The 24,234-nt window shown below is 46.5% G+C and overlaps 1 protein-coding gene across 8 annotated transcripts in view; it reads right to left on the reverse strand.

Moving 5' to 3' along the window:
- RPH3AL (rabphilin 3A like (without C2 domains)) overlaps nt 1–24,234 on the reverse strand; it is a 138,819-nt gene that overhangs the window by 24,744 nt on the left and 89,841 nt on the right. For all 8 annotated transcript variants that reach the window (XM_074320074.2, XM_019739550.3, XM_074320073.2 and 5 more), the window contains one exon: nt 578–752. In XM_074320074.2, the coding sequence (XP_074176175.2) occupies nt 578–752 (175 nt within the window). The remainder of the gene's footprint in view (nt 1–577; nt 753–24,234) is intronic.

Consider the following 24,234-nt stretch of genomic DNA (forward strand, 5'->3'; position numbering starts at 1 on the left):
ACCATTAAAGTCATGTAAGCTGTGGAGAGCTACGTGTATCAGCCATACCAGGTACTATTCTCAACAGTGGAGCGGAGCTCCCCTTCTGATGGGGGGAGGCCTGGGAAGCACCCACAACAGTGCAACCACCACAAATACCAAGAGCCCCTGGGCACAAAGTCACTTTGCTCATTAGGACCAGGGAAACCAGGAGATGCCCCCTTACTCAGACATAAGAAATGAGCTGAGAAGAGATGCTACAGGCCTGCTTTGGAAAGATGCATTTTTGTACTTTGCAAAAAGACCTCAATGACATCCCATTTCTGCAAAGACCCATAGCGCTATTCATGGCATCCCTGCCCCCAAATGTGTGCTTGTTTGTGAAACAGCCTCCTCAGTGCAGCTATAAGCAATCACTGCACTGAGGTCCAGCCACCCACAGGGGTGCAGGTGGGGACCGAGGGCACAGAGAGGGATGAAACACTAGTATGAACCATGTGGAGAAAGTGGCGGGCATCGCCCTGGTGCGCATGGCACAGGCTGCTGGCCTACAGCTTGAACATCACTATTGCAGGAAGAGGGGGCAACGGGGACTTACCTCTCCCTCGGGCCCACGTGTAGACTCGACTGGTCTCAGTGCTCCTGGGCTTTTGCTCAGCAGGCTCCACAGGCAAAGGTCGTAAGTGGGGGTCATCCGTCCGGCCTGGGGTCTTCAGGGGCAGGATGTACTTGGGGAGCCCTTTGAAGAACCAGGCCCCCGATCTTTTCCAGACCTGGGCGAGAGAGACACCTGCTTAGAGAACAGAATGCAGAGCAGCCCTCCCTGTACGGAGCTCCCATGGAAGCCCACCCTCCCCTCCTGGTGCAAAGTTGCATGCTCAAAAGATGCCACCTGCATCCTTCCAGTCCGACCATTCCCCTGGGGACTCGGGCAGTGACAAGAGGCTGGAAGAAGAGGTGGGGTGGGCCACGCAGCATACTGGCAGCTGTGTGGGGAGCTCTGGGGATGAGACAATCTGCAGTGGCCACTGAAAGGGCCCGAATCTCAGAGGAGAATTCAGAGCAGCAACTGAGATAAGGCCTCTGAACTCAACGCCTACTTCCAACACCACCCAGTGCTTTCTCTTCTCTTTTCTGATGAAGGAAATACATTCGAGGTATTTAGTAAGAGGAGTGAGAGTGTGTGAAGGAAGGATGTGACCTTTTCAAAAAAGAGGGAGGCTTGGCAGTTCAGAGCGGATGTGCTGGGTTTCAATCCTAAGTGTGTCACCCAGCAGCTGTGAGTTTGGACACATCTTGACCCTCAGCTTCATTACTAGTAGGTGGATGTAAGAACAGTGTCCGCCTCACAGGGTAGCCATGAGGAACAGACTTACAGATGCACGTAAGGCTCAGACTTATAAAAGAATGTAAGGCCCACGGCCCAGCGCTGGGCAGAGCAGCCACTCGACAGAGCAGGTGCTCACCATCATCATCGTCCTCCTCCTCTCCTCTGACAAATGTGGACAATCAGTGGACCAAGTCCCCTCCTCAAAAGGGAGACGATCAGAAGGCCAGAGTCTGCCCTGATTCTCTCCAGAACAGTGTTTCCCACTCCCCAAAGCTTCCTCTGCACAGTATCAGTTCTGTGGGATAGTAACAGGGGCTATGCCAAAAAATAATAATAAAAATAAAAATAAAAAGGAAAGAAAAAATAAAAGTAATGGCTCCTGATTATGTACACTGGGAAGTGCTAGGTTAAGCCACGCTCTGTGACTGCAGGACTTCTCAGAGCCTTTAATACGTCAATGTGCACAGGGTTTTCCAACAGGGCGAAAGAATACACAGTGCTTCCCACATAGACCCTACCCGGCAAGTTTTCCTAGAGGAACTCAACCCTGGTCGTGGGTCTGCATAAACTCAGCACTTAGCTGTACAGCACTGGCTATTCACTTGTTGAGCGATGTGCGTGTATTTATCCACGTAGACAGCAGCTGTCTCTTTATGTGCCAGAGTGCCAGGACCACAGAGTCCAAACCCTGTTCCTGGCCCAAATCATTCATCCTTCCCTCCCAGGTACCCTGTGCGGAAGGGCCTGCTTTTGTGTGGCTCTTGCAAAACACAGAACCCTTCTGGTGGGATGAATGCTACGTGGAGTCCCCTTTGAAAATCCCTTTCTGATCCTCTCACAGCGCTCCTGCAATAAATAATTATTTATCTGAATTGGTAACACATGCACATGATCTAAAATTCACAAAGTGCACAATTAAAAAGTCTCCTCCCCCATTCCCAGAGGCATCTGGTGATAACAGTTCTTTGAGGAAGCTCTATTTTTATCCCCACTTTCCAGATGGGAGAACTGAGGCTCCGACAAGTTAAGTGACTTGCCCAAGGCCAGCCCACCACTCTAATGGCCTCTACCACACAATGGAGGCCGTAGAGTCTCGTCCCAGCAGTTTACAGATACAAAGTAGATGCTCATTAAATTGTGGTTGGGTGGTGAGTAACCCTCTGGTGGGATGAACTCTTCAGTGGGTCATCATCATGAACACTAAGTGTCCTACAGGCTGGACACCTAGAGGGCAAGGAAGTACCGTATAGGGAGAGGAAACTAGTACAAGCAGCAGTCGCCCAGGCCACCCTGGCACTGCAGAGCTGCTGCGTGGCTTCTGAGAACAGATACTCAAGCCTAAGAGGCCATGGGGAGCCAGCAAAGGGTTCCCTCAGCCTCCCTCTGCTAAGTGAAGGCCTGTGCTTAGTGCTGGCCTTGCCTGCCTCCCCTACGCACGCCAACTCCTGCCCCCCAACATGGGCTGGGCCTCTGGGGGACCACATGAAGCAAACCCTCGAGAGCCAAGTGTGAATGGTGGGGACTGGGTGGGCTTAGGACCTGCACCTCACTGCCTCCCCCCCCCCACCAAGGAAATTGCTTTGTCTTTTTTTTTTTTTTTTTAACCTGAGAAGAGACAGACATATGAGATCTCACAATTAAGTTACTGAACTTGTTGCAATGATGTTGCTAACCTTTTTTGATATCAGAGGGATTATTCATTATGAATTTATACCAACTGGACAAACAGTAAACCAAGGTTACTATTTGGAAGGCCTGAAAGGCTGTGTGAAAAAGTTAGACGACCTGTACTTTTCGCCAACAATTCATGGCTCTTGCATCACGACTGTGGGGACAGAGTCCCACAGAGCAGTTTCCAGGCTCTCGGCCGCACGTGAAAAGGTGCTGGCTCACGTGGTAGATGGCTATCAGCTGTGGCTAATTGACCATCAGCTGTAACCAGTTAGACAATTAGCCACTGATATAACTGCTGTGGCTGCACTGGTTGGTCAGTTGGTTGGTTGGCAGGCAGAAAAGCAGACAGCAGGTTGCAGGTCGTGTGGATCCAGCCTCCAGTGAGACTATAGTGGTATATAATTCCATATCTATGGCCCCGTGGATGTTCCTTTTTGGCCTAGCCATATCCTGCATTCTTATGTGGGGAGTGGGACTAGAGGACCCGCAACCGCTCCGCATGACAAATGGCGCAGCAAGCAGGGTCTCTCTCCTTCACAACAACGACAATGCACCAGCTCACATGGCACTGTCGGTGAGGGAGTTTTTAGCCAGTAAACAAATAACTGTATTGGAACACCCTTCCTACTCACCTGATCTGGCCCCCAATGATTTCTTTCTTTACCTGAAGATAAAGGAAATACTGAAAGGAAGACATTTTGATGACATTCAGGACATCAAGGGTAATAGAACGATAGCTCTGATGGCCATTCCAGAAAAAGAGTTCCAAAATTGCTTTGCAGGGTGGACTAGGTGCTGGTGTTGGTGCATAGCTTCCCAAGGGGAATACTTCGAAGGTGACTGTAGTGATATTCAGCAGAGGTGCGTAGCATTTTTTTTTTTAAATTTTACTGGGGAACAGTGTGTATTTTCCAGGGCCTATCAGCTCCAAGTCAAGTCGTTGTCCTTCAATCTAGTTGTGGAGGGAGCAGCTCAGCTCCAAGTCCAATCTAGTTGCAGGGGGCACAGCCCACCATCCCATGCAGGAATTGAACTGGCAACCTTGTTGGTAAGAGCATGTGCTCTAACCAACTGAGCCATCTGGCCGCCCTGTAGCATTTTTCTTAGGGTGAGTCCCTGAACTTAACTGTCAGACCTCCTACATACTTAGCATACAAAATTAGGACAAAAACAAAAAAGTGACATAAAGAAATTTTGGGCCACTCATAACATTACCACAAAAAGGGAGCCCGGTTTAACACTGTGCTGTGAATTCTTCACACTTCTTTCTGGGTATATACACAATTTTTTTGTTTGTTTAAGAACAGGACCACGCAGATGCAACCTGTTTTTGCCCCCACTTAACTACATATTATAGCAGCTGTTCTGTGTTAATAAGTAATGGTCTTCTCCATCATGTTTTAATGGCTTGCTTGGATTTATTAAAGTTAATTAAAGCAGCCCACCACTGATGGACATGTAAATTGCTTACAGTTTTTCACTCCTATGAGCAGTGCTGTGACCGTCACCTTGCACACCTATCATCAGACAGGTGTCAGTGATTGCCTTAGGAAACATCCCGGGGAGCAGCAGATCAAGGGACGTGTGTTCACTTAGATGATGACATATGTTTTCTTCTCCAGGAAGAAAAGTCGAATTCCCAGTGGGGCACTAAGTGTCTTCCGGCGAGGACCCCATGCTACACTTCCTGGTGGGGTCTGGTCTAGGGACCCTGCTTAGGAGCAGTGACCATGGGGGGTGGTGGGCTTGAGGGAGGCCTTGTCATGTCCCGAGGTCACCAGAATTAAGTGCCACGGGAGGAAGGATGGGGACCTGCTGTGGGCCCGGGGCACACCGTCTGGGGTAGAGGGCACACTCCCCTCGTGCCCGGCCAGCCGAGGCCCTTTTTGAAGGGGGTTGGATGGGACAACGCTGAGGGTGGTTCGGAGATGTGGCTCACACTTCACTGTTGTGTGGCTTTGATCAGGACAGACCACGAAACACTGCAGAGCAGTGTTTGGGGACATCACAGGGCCAAGCCTATCCCTGACGCCCAGGGAGCCCTCATCTTACAGCCTCCATGTTTTTCCTGTGGAGCTGGGACCATGGTGCCAGCTCGTGAGTGTGCGTGTTCCTTTCTTTTTTTCTTTTTTAATTAAAAGTTTGTGTTAAAATACACATAACATAAAGTTACCATCTTAACCATTTCTAAATGTATACAGTTCAGTCATATTAAGTACATCTACATTATTGGGTAGCCAATTTCTAGAAGTCTTTTTACCTTATAAAACTTAAACTTGTACCCATTAAATTGCTCCCGTTCTCCTCTCCCCCCAACCCCCGGTAACCACTGTTCTACTTTCTGTATAAGAAGCTGACTAGTCTAGGTACGTCAATTAAGTAGAATCATACAGTATTGGACATACCTACAGTATTTGGCTTATTTCACTGAGCATAATGTCCTCAACGTTCATCCTTGCTGCAACATGTGTCAGAATTTCCCTCCTTTTTGAGAATGAATAAGATTCCATTGTAGGCAAACACCACATGTCCTTTATCCATTCAACCATCACTTGGATTGCTTCCACCTTTTGGCTGGTCCTTTCATTTTGATCTGTCTCTCCCTCTAGGTTCCACCATCAGGAGGAAGGGGCAGGGCGCTTTGCTTACCACTGTATCTGCAGGCTTCTAGCACCACTGACACATAGTAGGTGCTTGGTAAACACTGTAGAATGGCTGAATTGGCAGCTGTGGGTTGTTTTTTGGAATGTGTACCAATCCATAAAGTCTGAGCCTTCCTGGGGAAGTGGCTTGAGGGTTTCATCCAAGTTCTTATAATTAACCAAATGGATTTGCTGTTTCAGATTAAAAGAAGGATAAACAGGAAGTTCCCAGCAGGGCGTGCCGGTGCAGAGCAGGCTCCAGTGACCCTCCCGAACCATGAACTGCAGAGCACAAGGCAGCTGCATGCTCCCAGCCCTTCCTGGAGCACCAGTGAGACCCACAGCCCTGGCCGCCCGTGCCCAGCCTGACATATCACAGCCAGTGGGCCCCATGCCATCAGCCGCACCTCCCATTGCAATAATCCATTTCTACTCCTACCTCCCACTTAAAAAACACTGATCTGTCAAGTGCTTTTGGAAAACTGGATAAAGAGCACAGGATTTAAAGTATTAGGTTGAAATGCATGAACATGCTGATATTCGACATTTTTAAACAGTATTCAACCACTTGTGACCTATACACCCCCCTATCAGTTTCATACAATTCACCCCGATATTTATGCTCAGCAGAGGCAATGATCCATGGATCTGCCAGGCCTGCAGTACCTCCCCAGGGTCCACTGGGCAGGTCAGTCATTCCCTGTGGGTCCACTGGAAGGGGGCCTGGGTTCTGTCTGCTTCTTTCTGGTTAGCACTGTACTCCATGTGGAGGCTGATGCCATCACGGTGGGCAGAGACCAGACAGACTGGCCGGTGATCCTGGACCAGCCTGAGGAGCAGCACTTTCTGAGTCCTTCAGGCAGGGGACACAGGTGTATCACCCGATATGGAGGTGCATACGACACAATGTCAGTATTTTGGGAAATGCCTTCCACGTGGGAGAACAGGACTGGCATGAGGGATCCCAGCTGGGCTGAGTCCTGACCAGCCACCCCTCCTGCCCGATGCCAATCCACGCACATCCCCAGACCTTCTCTCGCTTCCCTGCTCACCCCCACCCAGCAAAACCTACCACAGTAGCTTTTAATCACCTGATTTCTGCTCAGCGCCTCCAGGCCCATAACCCGTTGCCTGGCATTGCCTGGCCCCTGCCCCCAGTACGGTGGCACGAAAAACCCTCTGTGGGAATTAACCCCCATCCCACCCTGTCTAGGGCCACAAATCAGACAAGGTTCGCTATCTGGAGCTGTGCGATTCTGCAAAACCCCACTCTGCTCCCCATGTGTGGTTTGCTGTGATAAGGCCAGCAAAGCAGCCAGCCTTGAAAATGCCATTTAATGAGACCCGCACAGCCGCCATGGCACTTGCCTGGGGTGGCCAACGGCATTAAATCATTAAATTCTCCCCATAGCACCGCTTTGTGCTCTGCTTCCAGGTTTTCATTACAATTTCAGCTCACGGACAACCTGACTGCAGATACTGATGGATATTAGCCAAGCTGTTCCCAGGGAATTTTAATTACTGTGATAACAATCGCTAATCACTGGCATTTCCTAAATAGCTGTGGCTGGAGAAGGTGGTAATTGCCAGGCCCTGTTGGCAGGAAGGGGAGGCCTAGGAGGACCAGCCCCTCGGGAGGATGGAGAGGGGGCAGTGAAGACCTCTGTCCCTGTCCAGTGCTCTGCCCCTTCCATGTGTTACTGCCTCTCTCCGCCTCCATGCAATCAGGAGTGCACCTGTGTGAACTCAGGTAAGGGGTCCAGGCTCTCCACCCCTCACCCCACAGGTCAGAGCAGGGGGATAGTCTGTGGCCTTTGCACATGCTGTTCCTTCTACCTGGAGTGCCCTCACCCTTGTCTCCAGCGATACTTCCCCCAGGAAGCCTTCTATGCCACCTTGAGCAGAATCAGAGCACCTCTGCTGGGCTCCCGGAGGCCATGTGGTACTGCTGGTACAGCACTTCACCCAGCTAGAAAGCTGTGAGCTCTTCAAGGGCAGGGCTGTGCCTGAGCCATTCCCGTATTCCCAGGACCCAGCAAGGAGCGTGTATATGGCAGGAATGCTACTGATTGACTGACTGACTGACTGAATTGAATGAACAAATGAAAAAGGCAAAGGAACTGTCCCCAGAGGACAGAACATGGGACTCTTGTCTTCAAAGAGACCATGTTCTGCCTGCTTAACAAGTTCCAGGCTGGCCCAGTGCTGAAAAGCCATGGGAAATGGCTTGTTATAGAGAGGTCTTCTTGCTTATACTTTGGTCACTTTAAAAAAGGGTCTCTTAAAGGGTCAACCCACCTTGGCAGAGAGGCAGCACAGCCCTTTATACCCTGTTACCTGAAAACTCTCTCTCTCCCTCTCTCTCTGCCCCCACCCCCGGCCTCCCAGGGACTCTAACAGGAAGCTAAACTCCACAGCATGGCCAACAAGACCCCAGAACTGCCTCCCACCCCAGCCTCTTCTCATGCCTCCTTCAGCCTCCACACTCTGGACCAGCCAGACACAGCCCCTTTCATTCCCTGAGCACGCGAGGCTGTCGCTTGCCTCCAGGCCTTTGCACATGCTGTTCTTTCTTCTCTGGTTGGGATAAGGAAATCCAGCCTTTAGGAAATTACTTTAATCCAGAAGCGTCCACAAAAACCATGCAGGTCTCCCACTGCAATACACACACACACACACACACACACACACACACACACACACACACACACAGAGATAGGATCGCCTATTTATTATGTATCTGTTTCCTGCACCAGATCAGAAGCTCTGTGACGGCAGGAGCCTCCCAGGGCACCCAGTACGTGTTAGCACTTGCTAGATACCTAACACATATCTGTCAGCTGAGACCACTGAATACATGTGCAAATTTCAAGGCTTCATGTAACTCAGGTTACTTAAGAGCAACACTGGCTCTTAGAGGGGGCTATGGACTGAGTTGTGCCCTACCCCCAAATTCATATGTTGATGTCCTAATCCCCAGTGTGATGGTACTTGGGAATAAGGCCTTTGGGAGGTAATTAGGGTTAGATGAGGTCATGAGGGTGGGGCCCCCACGATGGGATCAGTGTCCTTATGAGAAGAGGCACTAAAGAGCTTGCTTCTCTCCCCTCTGTGCGAGGACACAGCAAGAGGGCAGCCATCTGCGAGGCAGGAAGAGGGCTGTCACCAGGAATCAAATCTGCCAGCACCTTGATATTGGACTTCCAGCCTCCAGAACTGTGAGAAATAAACTCCTGTTATTCAAGACCACCCGTCTATGGCATTTTGTTATGGCAGAGGGAGAAGCTGCCTGGGAGGTTGTAGTAGATTAAACATGGCCACCAATTATTTTCCTCGCCTCCCATCACGAGGTGGAGTCTTTTTCCCCATCCCTGTAATCTGGTCTAGGTTTGTGACTTGCTTTGACCCACAGAATGAGGCAGAAGTAACATGTGACTTCTGTGCAGGCCTCAAGAGTTCCCAGCCGCGTCCTTTTTCACCACTTAGAACACTGCTGCCATCATGTGAGAAAGTCCAGTGTGCTGGACGAGAGGCCAGAAAGAGGAGAACCGAGATACCCCAGCCAACAGCCAGCACCGACGGCAGAGTAGTGAACCTGCTTGGGCCTCCACCCCAGTCGAACTGTCAAATGACTACAGACCATGAAATGACCCCAGGAAAGAGGAGCAAAAGAACCGCCCTACTGAGCCCAGCCCAAACTGCAGAGTTGTGAGCAAATCAAAGATTGTTCTTTTAAGCCATTTAAGCCTCCACACTTAAATAATTAGATATGTTGCTAATTAATTGAATAAAATAGGCAAGTTAAATTCAGAGTCTTAAAATATATAGGCTCATTCCTCAAATAAGAATAACATGCTATGAAAAAGGAACGACTGCAGAATAACAAAAGGCTCTGGGAAATTAAAAATACCAGGCAGAAATATAAAAATAATGGTTGGAAGATAAAAATGAGGAAATCTGGAATGTGCGACACAAAGATGAAGAAACAGAAAATTATGAAAGAAATGATAAGAGATAAAAATGCTCAATTTGAAGGCTCAAACTCCTAATAATGGACTCCCCAGAAGGAGAGAGCAATAGAAAAAAAAATTCCTGGAGCTGAAGAAAACATGAGTCTTCAGATTAAAAGATTTTTATTGACTATAAGGCAGGAAAAGCGAAAAGTAAAAAAGCAGGAGACATAGTCATAAAATCACTTAGTTACAAATATAAAAAGAAGATCCTAGAAGATTCCAGAAAGAAAAATATAGGTCTCCTATAAGGAGACCAGAATAAGAATGGCATCAGACTTACCATTGGCAACACTGGATGCTAAAAACTATGCATCTAGAATCTATCAGTTAAACTGTCAATCACACAGGGCAGAATAGAGACATTTTCAGGTTTGCAAGACTGCAAATTTCCCTTGCACGTTCCCTTTTTTAAGAAGTTACTTAAGGATGCGCTCCAGCAAAACACAGGTAAAAAACAAGAAAGAAGAAGACAGAGGATCCTGGAAATAGTGTCTCCAACTCAGGAGGGGAGTTGAAGGAAAATCCCATGAAGACTGCTTTCAGGAACTCATGCAGGTTAGAGCTGGAAAAGGGTCTGACAGAAGAAGAGAAGGCTCTATGCAATAGAAGGCAAAATCAAGAAGCTACATAAAAAGACATAGGTTTCATTATTCTTTTGTTAGTGAGAAGAAAGGACAATAAGAAACTCCATGGAAAACTAAAAATCATGCCAGAAAGTCATGGTCCAAATATCAGGTAAATTAAAATGCGACATGCTTTTAAGAAATGAACATTTAAAAAGGAATCCATTTGATCATGATACTAGGTATATTTTCCTTTGCATGGTCCAGAGGTCAAGGTAATGATAAAAAATGTGATCCTCGTATACCATTTGACACTGAGGTGTCCAATGTTTACAAAATAATAAAAAATTAAATCCCTAATAATTATTGATTACTTTGTATGTGTCAGGCACCATTCCAAGAATTGTATACATAATAACTTACTTAACTCTCACAAAAATCCTATGAGGCAGGTATTATCATCATCTCTGTCTCACAGAGGAGGAAACGGCGCAGAGAGAACACGTGACACAAACAGGGAAGAACAGAACAAACATTGGAACCCAGGCTGCATGGCTCCAGAAACTGCCCTCTTAACCCTCTTACAAAATCATAGACAGGTTTGATAAATTAAATGCTATTTATTGATATTCACCTCTTAGAACTGACCCAGACACAAAGTGCTGTAATTGTGTTTTCTTAGATTAGGTATTTGCCTATTTGGCACCGATAAATCACTGGGCCGAACTAATGGCCAGAGTTGTTTACATCTCCCCAGCGATGCAGCTGTTTTGGGTATGGGAAAGTCATATTACAAAGCCCCCAACCAATGGTGAGTCCACACCCCCAAACACCTTTTTTATCTCACACACACACACACACACACACACACACACACACACACACACACAAAGCCAATATTCCCCTTGCCCCAAATCAACCCAGGGCCAAGTACCAGACAACTAGGGATCGCTCCTATGCCCTCACATCTGCCAGAACTATTCAAACTAGCCAATCCTTTTCTGTAGAAACCCCAATAGAGGCTGTGCCCAAGCTTTCCCTTCCCTCCTTTCTGCCTCCTGACTGAATCTGGTGCTTCCCCACGTGACCCTGGGTGACATGGCATGCTCCCTTCTCTTGGGAACTATAATCAATAAATTCTTTCAGGGGCAGTAGCTTCTCTGTGTTGTCACCCAGTCACCTTTGTAAATTAAGATCCAGGCACAAATCGCAAAGCATGGAAGAATTAATTCCGGCTACAGAACAATCTACATGTATAACTCTGACAATCTATTAGAAAAGGTATACTCTAGAAAAGGAGGGAGGTGAGAATAGGAGAGGGAAGAACAGGAGCATCCATACCCAAGACTCATAGAGAAGGAGCCAAGGTGTTACCGCTAACGTTGATGGAAGAAGAAAGAGGCACAGATTGTATAAAGTTACAAATTTAATCAGAGAGCTAAAAATAATAAAAGCACCAAAAATTAGGAGGAGGGGGAAAGCGGAGTAGTCCAAGCTTGCCAGCTCCTCACCTTTCAGAGCATGGAGTCAATAGAGAGTATCTCAACTTGATAAATCATGAAGGTCATGGCAGGAACCAGCTTGTGAAATAAAACAAGTGGTCTGTGCATGATGGGCTGAGTGAGGAAAGGGCCGGGCAGGCAACTGCCAATCTCCAGCATAAGTTCTTCAGAACAACTGGATTTTTTCTATCCATGTGCGTGTTATTATTTTGGTGACAATGAAAGTATAACGGACTCATCATTGGATGTCAATATCATTAAATCCCTGGGCTTCATAACAGATTGACACGTAGGGAGTTGGGACAGTCTATGGCTGGTAGTATACTGAATCTGGATATGACTTAAGGGAGAAAAGCTGTGCCAACCAGAGAACGTCTAAACCTACAGAAAAGTTTTATAAGAGTTTATTGGAGCCGTTTTGTGAGGACATGCCCGGAAGCAAGATCTCAACGGATTGAGCAAGTGGTCCAGAGAATGGCAGTTTTACAGTTCTTTTTGCAGTTAGAATCAAAGGAGGAGACGTAAGGAAGGTACTTCTCGTGAAATCCATTGGTGGTAGATTAAAGAGGCGGGGAAAAAGCAAAGCGGGCAAATCTCTAGGATTAGATAAAAAGCAAAATGGAGAAACACATACTTCTTTTACTTTGGTGGGTACAGGACAGTTAATAATTAACATTTACAGTACATATAGATGATATTTAGGGAACAAGATAACAATGAGAGGTTCTGTGGTCTCATGCTAGGGTGCCTATGTTGTGCCTTCGTGGGGCCTAGAAAAGAAAATTACTCTGACATTTCAAAGGTGTGTTATATTAGATGTGTAAGAACTAGGTAAAGACTGACCTTTGCTAAGGAAGCTATAGGCCTGGGATGTGACTACCCACCATGACCTACCCAGTTAGGAATTTACGATCAGACCATCCTGTGGGGTTACTTTTGGTCACCCAGTTTGTAAGGACGGCCATGCAGGTGCCCCCCCTGAGCTTGTCAGGTTTAGTAGATGGCCCCTTTTTCGTTCACGGCTAGTAGCTCAGGAAAGGAAATCAGTAATTAAATTTTTTTGTAGTGGAGCAATATAGGAGATGACGTAGTCAAGTTATGGTTAATTTGAAAACACCCACACGAGTTCTGTCCCTGAAGAAAACATAGAAATTTCTGTCCCTGAAGAAAAACAAGCTCCCGCATGGATGTCACTGTACCCACCTAACCTCCAGAAGTCGGAATTTTGACAATGGGGGAAACCTGGACAGTTTCTCAAAGGGAACCGGGGCTCCCCAGCAATAAAGGCAGGCAGAAATGGATCCCTTGGAAAACAGGAAGGGTCCTTCCTGTCGTGCTGTTTGTTGGAAGGAATGTTGCTCTCAAAGACAGCTGGGCAGTAAGTACCGTCTGACCAGGTTTCCGTGGTGACAAGTATGAAAAGCCATGATTACAGCCAAGGGCGACAAGCTGATATTGAACAAGCCAAGTTGACATGACATGTGCTAACACGCTGTACACATCTGATTTTAGTATTATTTTATGCCAGAAATACTATCTGCTGTTCAAACCAGATTGGGACCATCCTACCTTAAAGTTCTGAGAAACAGCTAGGTTACCTGCTGTCCTAATCAAGTAGGATGGAGACTCAGAATTAATAATGTGTGTGACTGACTGTGTATGTTTGTTCAGAGGGGCAGGAAGCAGGTGGCAAGGCCTGTTTCAGGCATCTGTAACCACACAGAGGCAACCCAAGAAAGACCCTGACATCTGCCATCCTGAATGCCTAAGAGGGCACCTCCAGCTGCCTCTGTAATCCGGGAAATGGTTGTGATTTTTGTCTCAAAAAAGTACTGCGGATCAGTAAAAACAGAAAACAGAGATGCAGCCAGTCTTCCTTCAAAAATGGTTAAAAAATATGTATCAGTTGACCAACAGATGAATCGAAATAAAAAGCTCTGGAATGGGGGACTCATAGTATCAGAAAATTCAGTGATCAATGAAGACAGAATTCAGTCTAAATAACTAATGTCAATGTAACTACAAAATAATAAAAATGTGAAAGAAATGATGCTTAAAAAGCAGATATAAAATAATCAGTTAACAGTAATCTGACCCCAAATTCCAGATTCTCTCAAGGAAAAGCAAGACGTGGCTGGGAAAAAAGCCCTGGGTTCCTCATTCTTCATGGCAAGAGGCTGGGCTGTCCCCTCGGTTACAGTTAATAGACTTTCTATTACGATGTAAACACTTAGACAAATATTGGTTTGAAAATGTAAAAAGTTATATATGCACATATATGCCTTTCTAACACAACTAGCAGAATTAAAACTAGGGAAAAATGTCTGTCATACTGAAATACTTGATTTTCTGACAGTTTTCTTTCCCTTCCGCTTTCCCTCCCCCCTTCTTGTTTTGTTTTGTTTTAAAATATTTTCCATGTTCTTGCCATTTTCGTTTGTTTTGGTGGAACTGAGTTTAGAGCAGCCATCTTCCTCATTGCTTGCTTCTCCTCCCTCAGAAAGATGAAGGTTACAACTTCCGAAGAGGGAATTAGTAGATATTCATTCATTCAAATGACATTTATCCAGCACCTCCTACTGTGTTTCCTCAAAAATAAGACCGGGTCTTATTTGAATTTTTGCTCCAAAAGACACATTAGGGCTTCTGTTCAGGGGATATCATCCTGAAAAATCATGCTAGGGCTTATTTTCCGGTTAGGTCTTATTTTGGGGGAAACACGGTATGTGTTAGGGAAAGGAAAGATCAAATGTTCTTGTAGTCGGGCGGCCTTTGTAGCATAAATCCACAAAGGGCTGAAGTCCGGGGCTCTATTTTTCTCTACCGCCTGAGAGCTCTGCCTTCAGGAGCTATTCTGGTCTGGGATGTTTTCCTGATCTGTGGTGTAGAGAGCACCAGTAAGCAATCGGGAGTCCACCAGGGGCTTTGAGAAGTGCTGGGAGAGCTCCCTCTCAGCCCATCGGTTCTGACTCTCCACTAATCCTTCTAAATGCCAACTCAGAATCCAGGTGTTATAGGATAGCTGAGTGAGACCTCTCCCAGATTTGCATTTTAATAGATATCACTTTAAAACCTGCGTGCGCGCACGCGTGTGTGTGTGTGTGTGTGTGTGTGTGTGTGTGTGTGTGTGTGTGAGAGTCCGTCCTCTCTGACACCCCGCCCCTCCCCGCCCTCCCCACACACACCAGGAGACAGGCTGGAAATGAAGCCCCAGCAAAGACAGTGCACGTCTGCCCCTTGCTCAGCCCAACAGCATGGGCCCTTGCTAGGGCTTGAACGAATTTCCTCTTCATTTCAAGTGGGTTTTGGAACAAGCAGGTCAGTCTGCAAGGCTGGGAATTGCCAGCACAGTGGAAAGGAAAAAATGCAGTCAGAAAAAAAATAATCTGAGGGTGCTGTTTTCTTGACAGATAATTTAAACACTTTGGCTAGATTGTTTCAGAACCAGAGAAAATGCTTGGCTTCCATTAACCCCTGTTGAGGGGCGGGATCGTATGAGGCTTCTGCACAATTACGGCTGAGCGGCGTTTACCAGCTTCCCAGAGAGGTGACACCCAACCGTGGCTCTCCATGGCCGGGAGCTGTGTGCTCTGGGTCAGGGAGAACCTCTGGGGGTGGGCAGGCCAGCCTCCAACTCTGGCCTCACGCCCTCCTCACTGCCCACGCTCAAGGTCTGTGTCCAGAGGGGTACGCCCTCCCCCCACATGACCTATAAGCCACTGAGAACAGGGATCTCTATCTCCCTTCTCTATCTGGTCCCACATGCTGTCTTCTCCTTTTGTCCAGAATGGTCTTGCAAATTCCACAAACCCATGCAGGCTAAGGACGCTTTCGCTACTAGTCTTAATTACTTGCTTTGTCTACATGGGATGTATGCCTCCTCTCACTCTGCATTTGCATGCAGCATGAAATCCCTTTGAATCCCAAATATTTAACGATCTTCCTTGTTCCAACACAGATCTAAGAGAGGGCAAATGCATTACAGCGGTGTTTGGTTGCAGAGCCAGCCTGTGTTCCCAGATGGAGTGGGCCGCCCACAGGAAATGAATAGGGCTGGATCAGAAAATTGGACAGGCCAATTATACCCAGCCAGGTCTTTTCAGAAGAGCTTTGTGATTTTGATTCAATTCCCAGAACAACAAACATCCTATGTTTGAACACAGTCTCAGAAATATATTCCAAAGCCAACGTGAAACCATTTCTGGGCTGACCCCTACCCTCAGGGCTCACGGGCCGAGCTGGGGACAGTCTCAAATCGGGGACACTTTCTTCAGTTATGGATTTGATTATTGCTTCATTTCCAATTGGTCTTGTTCTTTCTTGGGGGAAACCTACTGTATTTCCCTGAAAATAAGACCGGGTCTCATATTAAGTTGTGCTCTAAAAGACGCATTAGGGTTTACATTCAGGGGATGTCATCCTGAAAAATCATGCTAGGGCTTGTTTTCTGATTAGGTCTTATTTTCGGGGAAACACGTGTAATTCTGAGGTTTCATTGCCTTCTCTGTCTTCCACATTCATCACTGTCTCCCTTACTGTTTTCAGCTCTTTGTTTTTTTTTTTTTTTTCCCTGCATTCTGAGAGATGGTAAAGGTTTTTCTCCACTTCACTGATTCCAGCTTTTTTGGATCTGATTTTAGTGGTCTCCTGTTGTTTTTTGGGTGTGCGCCTGTGAAATTTAGCATACACACAAAAGTATACGACAACACAGTACATTTCAAAGAACCATGTTCAAGTAAACATCTGTGAACTCATCAGGAAATTAAGTATTGGGGGTGGCTGGATAGCTCAGTTGGTTAGAGCAAGAACTCTCAACAAGGTTGCCGGTTCAATTCCCGCATGGGATGGTGGGCTGTGGCCCCTGCAACTAAAGATTGAAAACTGAGACTGGACTTGGAGCTGAGCTGTGCCCTCCACAACTAGATTGATGGACAACGACCGATGGGTTCTGGAAAAACACACTGTTCCCAGTATTCCCCAATAAAAATTAAAAAAACAAAACAAAAGAAATTAAGTATTACCAGATCCAAGATATCCCTGTAAGCCCTTCTTGCCTTCCAGAAGTAGCCATCATCTGGAATTTTGTGTTAAGAAATCCCGTGGTTTTCTTTCTATTTTAGAAAACCATTTGTGTGTACATGTCTAAGTAAAATATTTACTATTAATATTACTGTTTTTGACCATCATATTTTTTAATCGTGTATTCTTTTGCTCACTGTATTTTTAATTTATCCTTTGATGAGTTTGGCTGAAGTTCTTTTTTCACTACTGTATATTATTTCCTAGCCACAATTTATCGATCCATTCCACGATGAAAGGACATTTGGGTTGTTCCCAGTTTTTTGCTATAAGAAAAAAATACTGTTCTGTGCACTCTTGGTTTCCTGGGGAGCCCGTGTGCGAGTTTCTCTAGGTCGTACAGCCAGGAGGGGGGTGCAAGGTTGAGCAACATGTATAGGAGGTAACAGCGACATGCAGAGGTGAAACGCCAGGCGCAACGTGGAGATGAACCAGCCGGGAGCATCTGAACGAGTCGCTCCGATTTAATTTGCAAACAGCCTCAGGAGCTGGCCCCTGACTCTGACATGACCCTCATGTTGATGCAAGGTTGGGAGCAGCAGGTAAAGTTCAAGGGTCAAGGGGACAACCAGGTGCTGAGACCCAAAACCAGGTTCAGAGATGCAAGTAGGAAATGGTCGGGGCCAGGCTGGGCTTCAGTTGTGGGTGTGTTAACCCAGTCTGGGCTGTAACAACGTACAAAGTCGGGGCAAGAAGAAGTGGGGCAGGGACCCAGGAGTCACCCAAAAAGTTGGGAATCACTGTTTTGGCAACTGAAGAGAGAGAGAGGCTGAAGGGCCATCTCCATTCATTCGTCCTGTCTTTCTGGAATAGGAAGGGCTGAGGGCTTATTCCTGAAGGCAGTGGTTGTTGGCTGGTAGAAATCAGGAGGAGGAAGCTGGTCTAATGGAACAGTCAGACAGCCCAGGTTCACATCCCGGCTCTGCATGTCCCTGCTGTACCACCTGGGATTTGTCGCTTCAGGTCCCATTTGGCTGGAAAATGGGGACACGGAGCCCCATGCCTAGCCCAGGGGAGGATCCCAACAAAGGCTGGTTCTCTTCTGCCTCCTTGTTTCACAGAAGGATTTGCTGGCACCCGAGTAGGACAGGCTTCTTATTTCCTTAGAAGAGGGGATGGTTGTGTTTTTCCCAGGCTGGACACCACTTAGGAGCATAACTACTTCCTGAAAGATGGAGCTACACTCTACTCCCCAGTCTCCATCTTTGAGACAGCTGGCTAGGGGGAGGGGCACAATCGTGCCAGCCAATGTCATTGGGCATCTGAAAAATGGGCAGGAAAGTCTGAGGATCCAAAACTTTATTCAAATTAATGCCAGTAAATGACCCAACTCAGATGTTTTCTCCCTAGATTTTTGCCCACCTCCCCAGGGTTACACACAGGAGGGTATCATAGCAGGGCATAACAGGTTGTGGAGGACTAATGAAGAGGGGTGGGGATGGGGGCGGTGAGCTGGGTTGTGGTGTCAGGATGCTGTCTCACCAGCACATCCACGGGGATAGTGAACCTGCTTCTCACCTTGTTATTCTCAATGTTGATCACACAGACCACAGGGTTCCCAACCCCACGACGGCCGAGCACCCCGGGATGGCTGAGTGAGTGATGGGGATGCCCGGTGCTGTGACAGAGCCAAACACTAGGAGCTATGGGCCATGTTCCTGATGGGCCAAGGGGCTTCCTATGGGACCACAGCAACCCACCTCCCTACTCAGCCTGGCCAAAGAGCCTCCTGGGACCAACCCCTCCCACGCCCGCCTCAGGGGAACCCAGGACGCGACATGTGGAAGGCAGCAGCCTTGTTGGCTCCCTGCTGGCTCAGCATGGTGTGTCCCCATCGGGCCACTCCTTCCCCAGGGAGCTGCTGGCCTTCCTGCTACTCCTCCTTCAGCTCTTTGCTTACATTTCATCTTCTCACAGACGCCCACCCTGGCCGGTCTCCTGTTTTTGTGTGTGTGTGGTTTTTTTTTTTACTGTGATAATATATACATAACATAAAATTTACCATTCTAACCATTTTTAAGTGTACAGTCCAAGGGCATTAAGTATATTTGCACTGATGTGCTGCCATCTCCACAATTTTGAGACCTTTTTCATCTTCCCAAATGGAAACTTTGTGCCCATTAAACAAAAACTCCTCATTCCCCCTCCCCCCAGCCCCTGGCAACCACCACTCTACTTTCTGCCTCTATGAATTGGACTACTCTAGGGACCTCATATAAGTGGAATCCTACAACATTTGTCCCCTCGTGTCTGGCTTATTTCATTTGCCATAATGTCCTCAAGGTTCTTCCATGTTGTAATATGTGTCAGAATTCCATTCTTTAAGGCTGAATAATGTGGGCAATAATAGGTATAGACCACATTTTGTTTATCCAGTCGTCCGATGGTAGATTCTTCGGTAGCTTCCACCTTGGGGGTATTTTGAATAATGCTGTAATGAACATGGGTGTGCAAATATCTGTTTCATTCCATTTTCAATTCTTTAGGGTATATGCCCAGAAGTAGAATTGCTACATCATTCATTTTTTGAGGAACTGCTGTACTGTTTTCTGTAGCAGCTGCATTATTTCATATTCCCACCAGCAACACACAAGGCTTCACATTTGTCCACATCCGCGCCAACACTTGTTATTGTCTGCTTTTTAAGTATTAGCCATCTTCATGGGTGGGACGTGGTGGCCGGTCTACTTTTAACACTGCAGTGCCCCTGCCCACCCTGCACCCACCACTCCTCATCCCTCTGCCCTGTTTTACTCTTTCTTCTTCCCATTGAACATCTAACATATTTGCTATTTGGCTGTTTTGATCATTGCTGTTTTCCAAAGGTCTAAAACAGTACCCAGCACATAGTAAATATTCAATGACTATTATATGAACGCATGAACGAAGGAACAAATGAATAGAAAGTAAAGTTGTTAGAAGGAGTTTTGGAGGCAGACACACTTGGCTTCAGCCTCTGGCTCCATCAGTTACTACCTGGTGTCTTTGGACAGTGATCTCCTTTCTTTAATCCTCGGTTTCCCCATCTGTCGCATCCCTCACTGGGCTCCTGTGAGGATGAAGCTAGATATTTACTGTCTGGCCTGTAGTGGGTACTCAGTTAATGTCCACTCCCCAATGCCAGACTGGATCCCTTCGGCATGCACGGGTAGGACAGTTGGCTCGGGGACTGGAGCACAGCAGTGAGGAAGTTACTTCTCTCTTGGATTGGGCAGCATCTCAGAGAGGAAAGTTCTTTCTCCAGTACACAGGCTCAGGTGGGCATCCCAACCAAGGGGCAGGGACAGGGTGGGAGACAGCTCCGTATCAAGGGAGGAAGGGGACTGGCGGGTGCCAGGAGCCTCCTCCTGCCACTTCCACATGTGTGGGAGGCCAGGAGCCTGCACTGATAGTGGGTCTGCTTGGCAGAGCTGTGGCGCGTGGGAGGTGACCAACACATTGAGGAAGTGTGACCATCTGGGTCCCCTGGGGACGTCCCGACAGCAGCCCAGAGTGACTTAGATGCAGATGGCAGAGAGCCCAGGCAGCCACCCAGCCGCCCACCCGAGCGCCAGCTACCCACTCCTGATTGCACTCACAGGCCTCTGGAGGGGCCCTTTGGCCAAGCTGTTTGCAGCAAAAATCCAAACTGCAAGTAATATAGCAGGAGCAGGAGAGAACCAGCGTGGGGAAACAGATGGCAGCCTGCAGTGAGCACAGGCTGCCTGCCCGAGAGGCAGGTGCCCCAAGGATGCTGGGCTCGGCCGGCGTGGCTGCTCCCCACGGGAGCTGCCTGGGAGCGAGGGAGCCTCGCTTCTCCCAGCCTTCTGCAGCCCTGAGTCAAGGTGGACTCTCCCCAGGGGTCCTACGTGGGTTACTGGTCACCTTGCAGGCTGGGCGGGTTGGAGATGATTTAAAGACCACCCTGTGAAACCACTTTCCTACTTCACAAATTCCTCTTTCAGTCAATCAACAAGCAAGAGAGGGGCCAGGGGGAAGAAATACAGACCAAGTATCCAAGGGCATTATAGGACCCCAGCCAGGGCCCTCTGTAATAACATTTCAGCAAACTCAAAAGCACCCTGCTGGGAAAAGGTTCTAAAGTAATCCGAACAAGGAAACAGCTTTCCTTTTTTTTTGCAAATGTCTCTTTCAATCAACAAACATTTTCTGAGCACCTTTTATATGCAAAACACTGAGGGAAGCACAGTAGGTGTTGGTACTGCCCCGCCTCCCACTGAGCTATAACCAGGATGCCTGTGGACCTGGGAAGCACAGAGAATGCTGAACAGAGAAAAGCACTCTAATTGTATTAATCAGCTTTCAATTACTTAACAAATTGGCCTTCACCCCTTCCTAGCTCACCCCCTTCAGAGAATGCCTGCATCCTTAAAGAAGACTTCTTACTCCAAAGGGAACTTTCAGAAGCTGGAGGAATGCTTTCTAGAATCCTGGTGAATCCAGATTCCAATTAACTTTTCCACTGATTACAGTATAACTTTGAGTGAGTCACTTTGTTTTTTCAAATGAATGGGATTAAAGGCTATACAGTATATGAAATTAATTTCCGGCTTGCCACGTCATATGTCTAGAAGCCCCTGATGCAATCTGTCCCAACCTCACACTAACATACCTGTGAAAGCACGTGAGGAAAGGGCACGCAAACCCCAGCACAGGAGGGATGTGACGTCAACCCACAGCCAGTCTCCCCTTGGACAGCAGGCAAGTGGGCTGGATTGAAAGTGTCTTACTGCCCACCGGGGCCCTGCCTGCCTGGCAGGGTCAGGGTGCAGGGCTCAAGTCGTCTGGGCAGTGTTCCTGGCATGGCACGCCTGTGGGTTTTGGTGCCACACAGGGGCTTGTTGTTCCTCCTCCAACCCTATCTTTATCCTTGGGAGACACTGACAGAAAATAACCAGGCAGGCGTGGGAAGGAGCTGAACGGGGAGCTGCATCTGGGAAGGTGCGTTTCTTTTAGTAAAGCTCAGTAGTGGGAAAGCAGGGAGAGGAAGGAAGAGACAAGTAAACAGCATAAAGCAGCGCCTGCAGATTTCCATGTCCTCCCTAGTTCCAATGGCCACAGGGCCAGGTCACGGGAGGGTCACAGGTGCCTCCTCACAGGTGGAGAAGAGCATCACAGGTAAAATCCTGGACAAAGGAAGGAGCTGGGAGGGGTGTGTGTACTGCCTCTTGTAAACCCTGGGTCTGCGAAGATGGATAAAGGCACCATGCACCTGCACAAGGCACAGGTAACCACCAATGTCAGGCCAAAAAAAAAAAAAAAAAAAAGAGGAATTAGTGACATGGAAGAAAAGCTTTAAGATTTTTGAGAATGGAGGAAACAAATTAAAGGAGTTGAAACTGACTTGGTAGAAGATGATGAATACAGAAGACAGAAGGGAAATGCAACCTTCCAATTAAAAGTGCTCCTGAGACGAAGCAAGAATAGTTGCGAACAAAGTAATAAGCAAAAAGATAACTGAAAAGCTTCCCTGAACCAAAGACCCAAATATGTATGTTCTAGGCGAAAACCAATGAAAATGACATAGGCATATCCAGATGAAAATTATAATTTTCAAATGTACACACACACACACACACCACCACTACAGGTTATTTAAAGGAGAATAAAAGCGTAAGTCTGGCTTCAGACTTTCCCCCCATATGTCTGTTCTTGCCTTGAAAACTACTTTATGTTGTGTATTAGATCTTGTCACCCTGCTTCCTCTTCTCTCAACTTTGACATCAAAGGCATCACTTAACTATCACCTATGCTGCATCCTTGGAACCGTCTTCTGGTTCCCAAGGTCCTTCTTGGGGCTCTTCCGGTGTGCCTGATGTGCTATATAACCAGGACACTGAGGATGGTTTCATTCCCTTTCCTGTTTCTTTATGTCTTGAACACATCAGGGTTTATTAATTTACCAGCATGGAAACCAGGAAAGTGACTGAAGAATGTACCTATTCACAGAGGGAATGAAAATAGGGTGCGGCAGGGAGTTGAGAAAACAAATATATTAGCAGCTAGTTTAAAAAGGCAAGCAGTAAATTAGATAAAGAGTACAGTTTGGTGTGGTAACAAAAATATCCTATTCATGATCGTTGGTTTAAGACTCGGTACTCCCGGTTGCTGGGAGTGCCAGCCAGGGAGCAAACATAACAAACCATCGCTAAGAGGCAAATGCTAAGAAAATATCTGTGGCTGTTAATGGGAATGACAAGATTTATTGCTCTAAAAAATTACTGAAGTATATAGTTCAATGGAGTTTTTAAATTCATTAATGCCATCCATTTTCAGAAGTGAAAATGGTTCATTTGATTCTTTTTTCAAATTTGCTCATTCTTTTTTTAAAGTTCCTCTTTATTCAGTTTGGTTCTATTCCTTCTCTTACCTCTTTTAGTTAATTCTAAAACCTTATTTATATCTTTTTCAAAGTTTCACTATGATCTCTAGGTCTCTGGGCACCAATTCTGCTAGCTGTTCTATTTGCTGCCTCTCCCTCATGGTGGCTCTTTTCGCATGTGGTTGGTAGACAACAGGGGCAAATCCGTAGAATTCTGAGTGGGAAAGATTCTGGTCAATTGTATTATCAGTCAAGTTGTCTTTTTTGTAGAAAGGCAATAGCTGTTATCAGATAGCAAAAGACTCAGCAAACACTCCATCCACATGTCCTTATTTTAAAAGATTACATAAAATTATACACCAGCTAATTATGAAATAAATCAACAGTAATAACTCAAAGGTCTATAAGAAAAGGAATATAGACACTGATGTTTATTTTTCCCTTCTAAGAATGCATTCTGAGGATATAATCTAAAATGTAGTCCAAGACCTACGTACAGATATATACTGCAGTTATTAATAAGAAGGAAAAAAGGAAAATACTTAGATGTCCTGAATTAACAGAATATCTGTATGACAGAATGTTTACAGAGTTACTAATTACACTAAGAATTCCTTATGATATAACGTTAATTTGAAAACATGGGTTCAACAATATTAAAAAAAAAGACACACACACAAAAAGAGATCAGAAGTAAACATGCCAAAATGTTAATAGTGATTGAATAGAAAGAGTACGGATTTTTTGGGAGTGTGTATTACTTTGTTTTTTCTATACATCGTAAATGTCAATGATCCATATTATAATTTTATAATCAGAAAAGAGTAAAATGCATATTATATATATATTTAAAACTATTGCCTTTTTATTATTTTATTTATTTATTTAAGAAGGGCGCAGCTCACAGCGGCCCATGCACTGATCACACCGGCAACCTTGGTGCTACCAGCACCATGCTCTAACCAACGGAGCCAACCGGCCGCCCACAGAAAATATTTTTTAAAATGAAAACTTCTAAAGGTAACAACAGTCAAGAACTTGAATATATTGGGGCCATGATACTGATTCTGACATTGTAGTCTACAATTTATTCCCAACAAAGCAGCCAGAGTATCTTGTAAAAAGAGGGG

This window comes from Rhinolophus sinicus, chromosome 12 (genome assembly GCF_057876585.1).
Source record: "Rhinolophus sinicus isolate RSI-liver-muscle chromosome 12, RSI-T2T, whole genome shotgun sequence".
In the NCBI taxonomy this organism is placed as follows: Eukaryota; Metazoa; Chordata; class Mammalia; order Chiroptera; family Rhinolophidae; genus Rhinolophus; species Rhinolophus sinicus.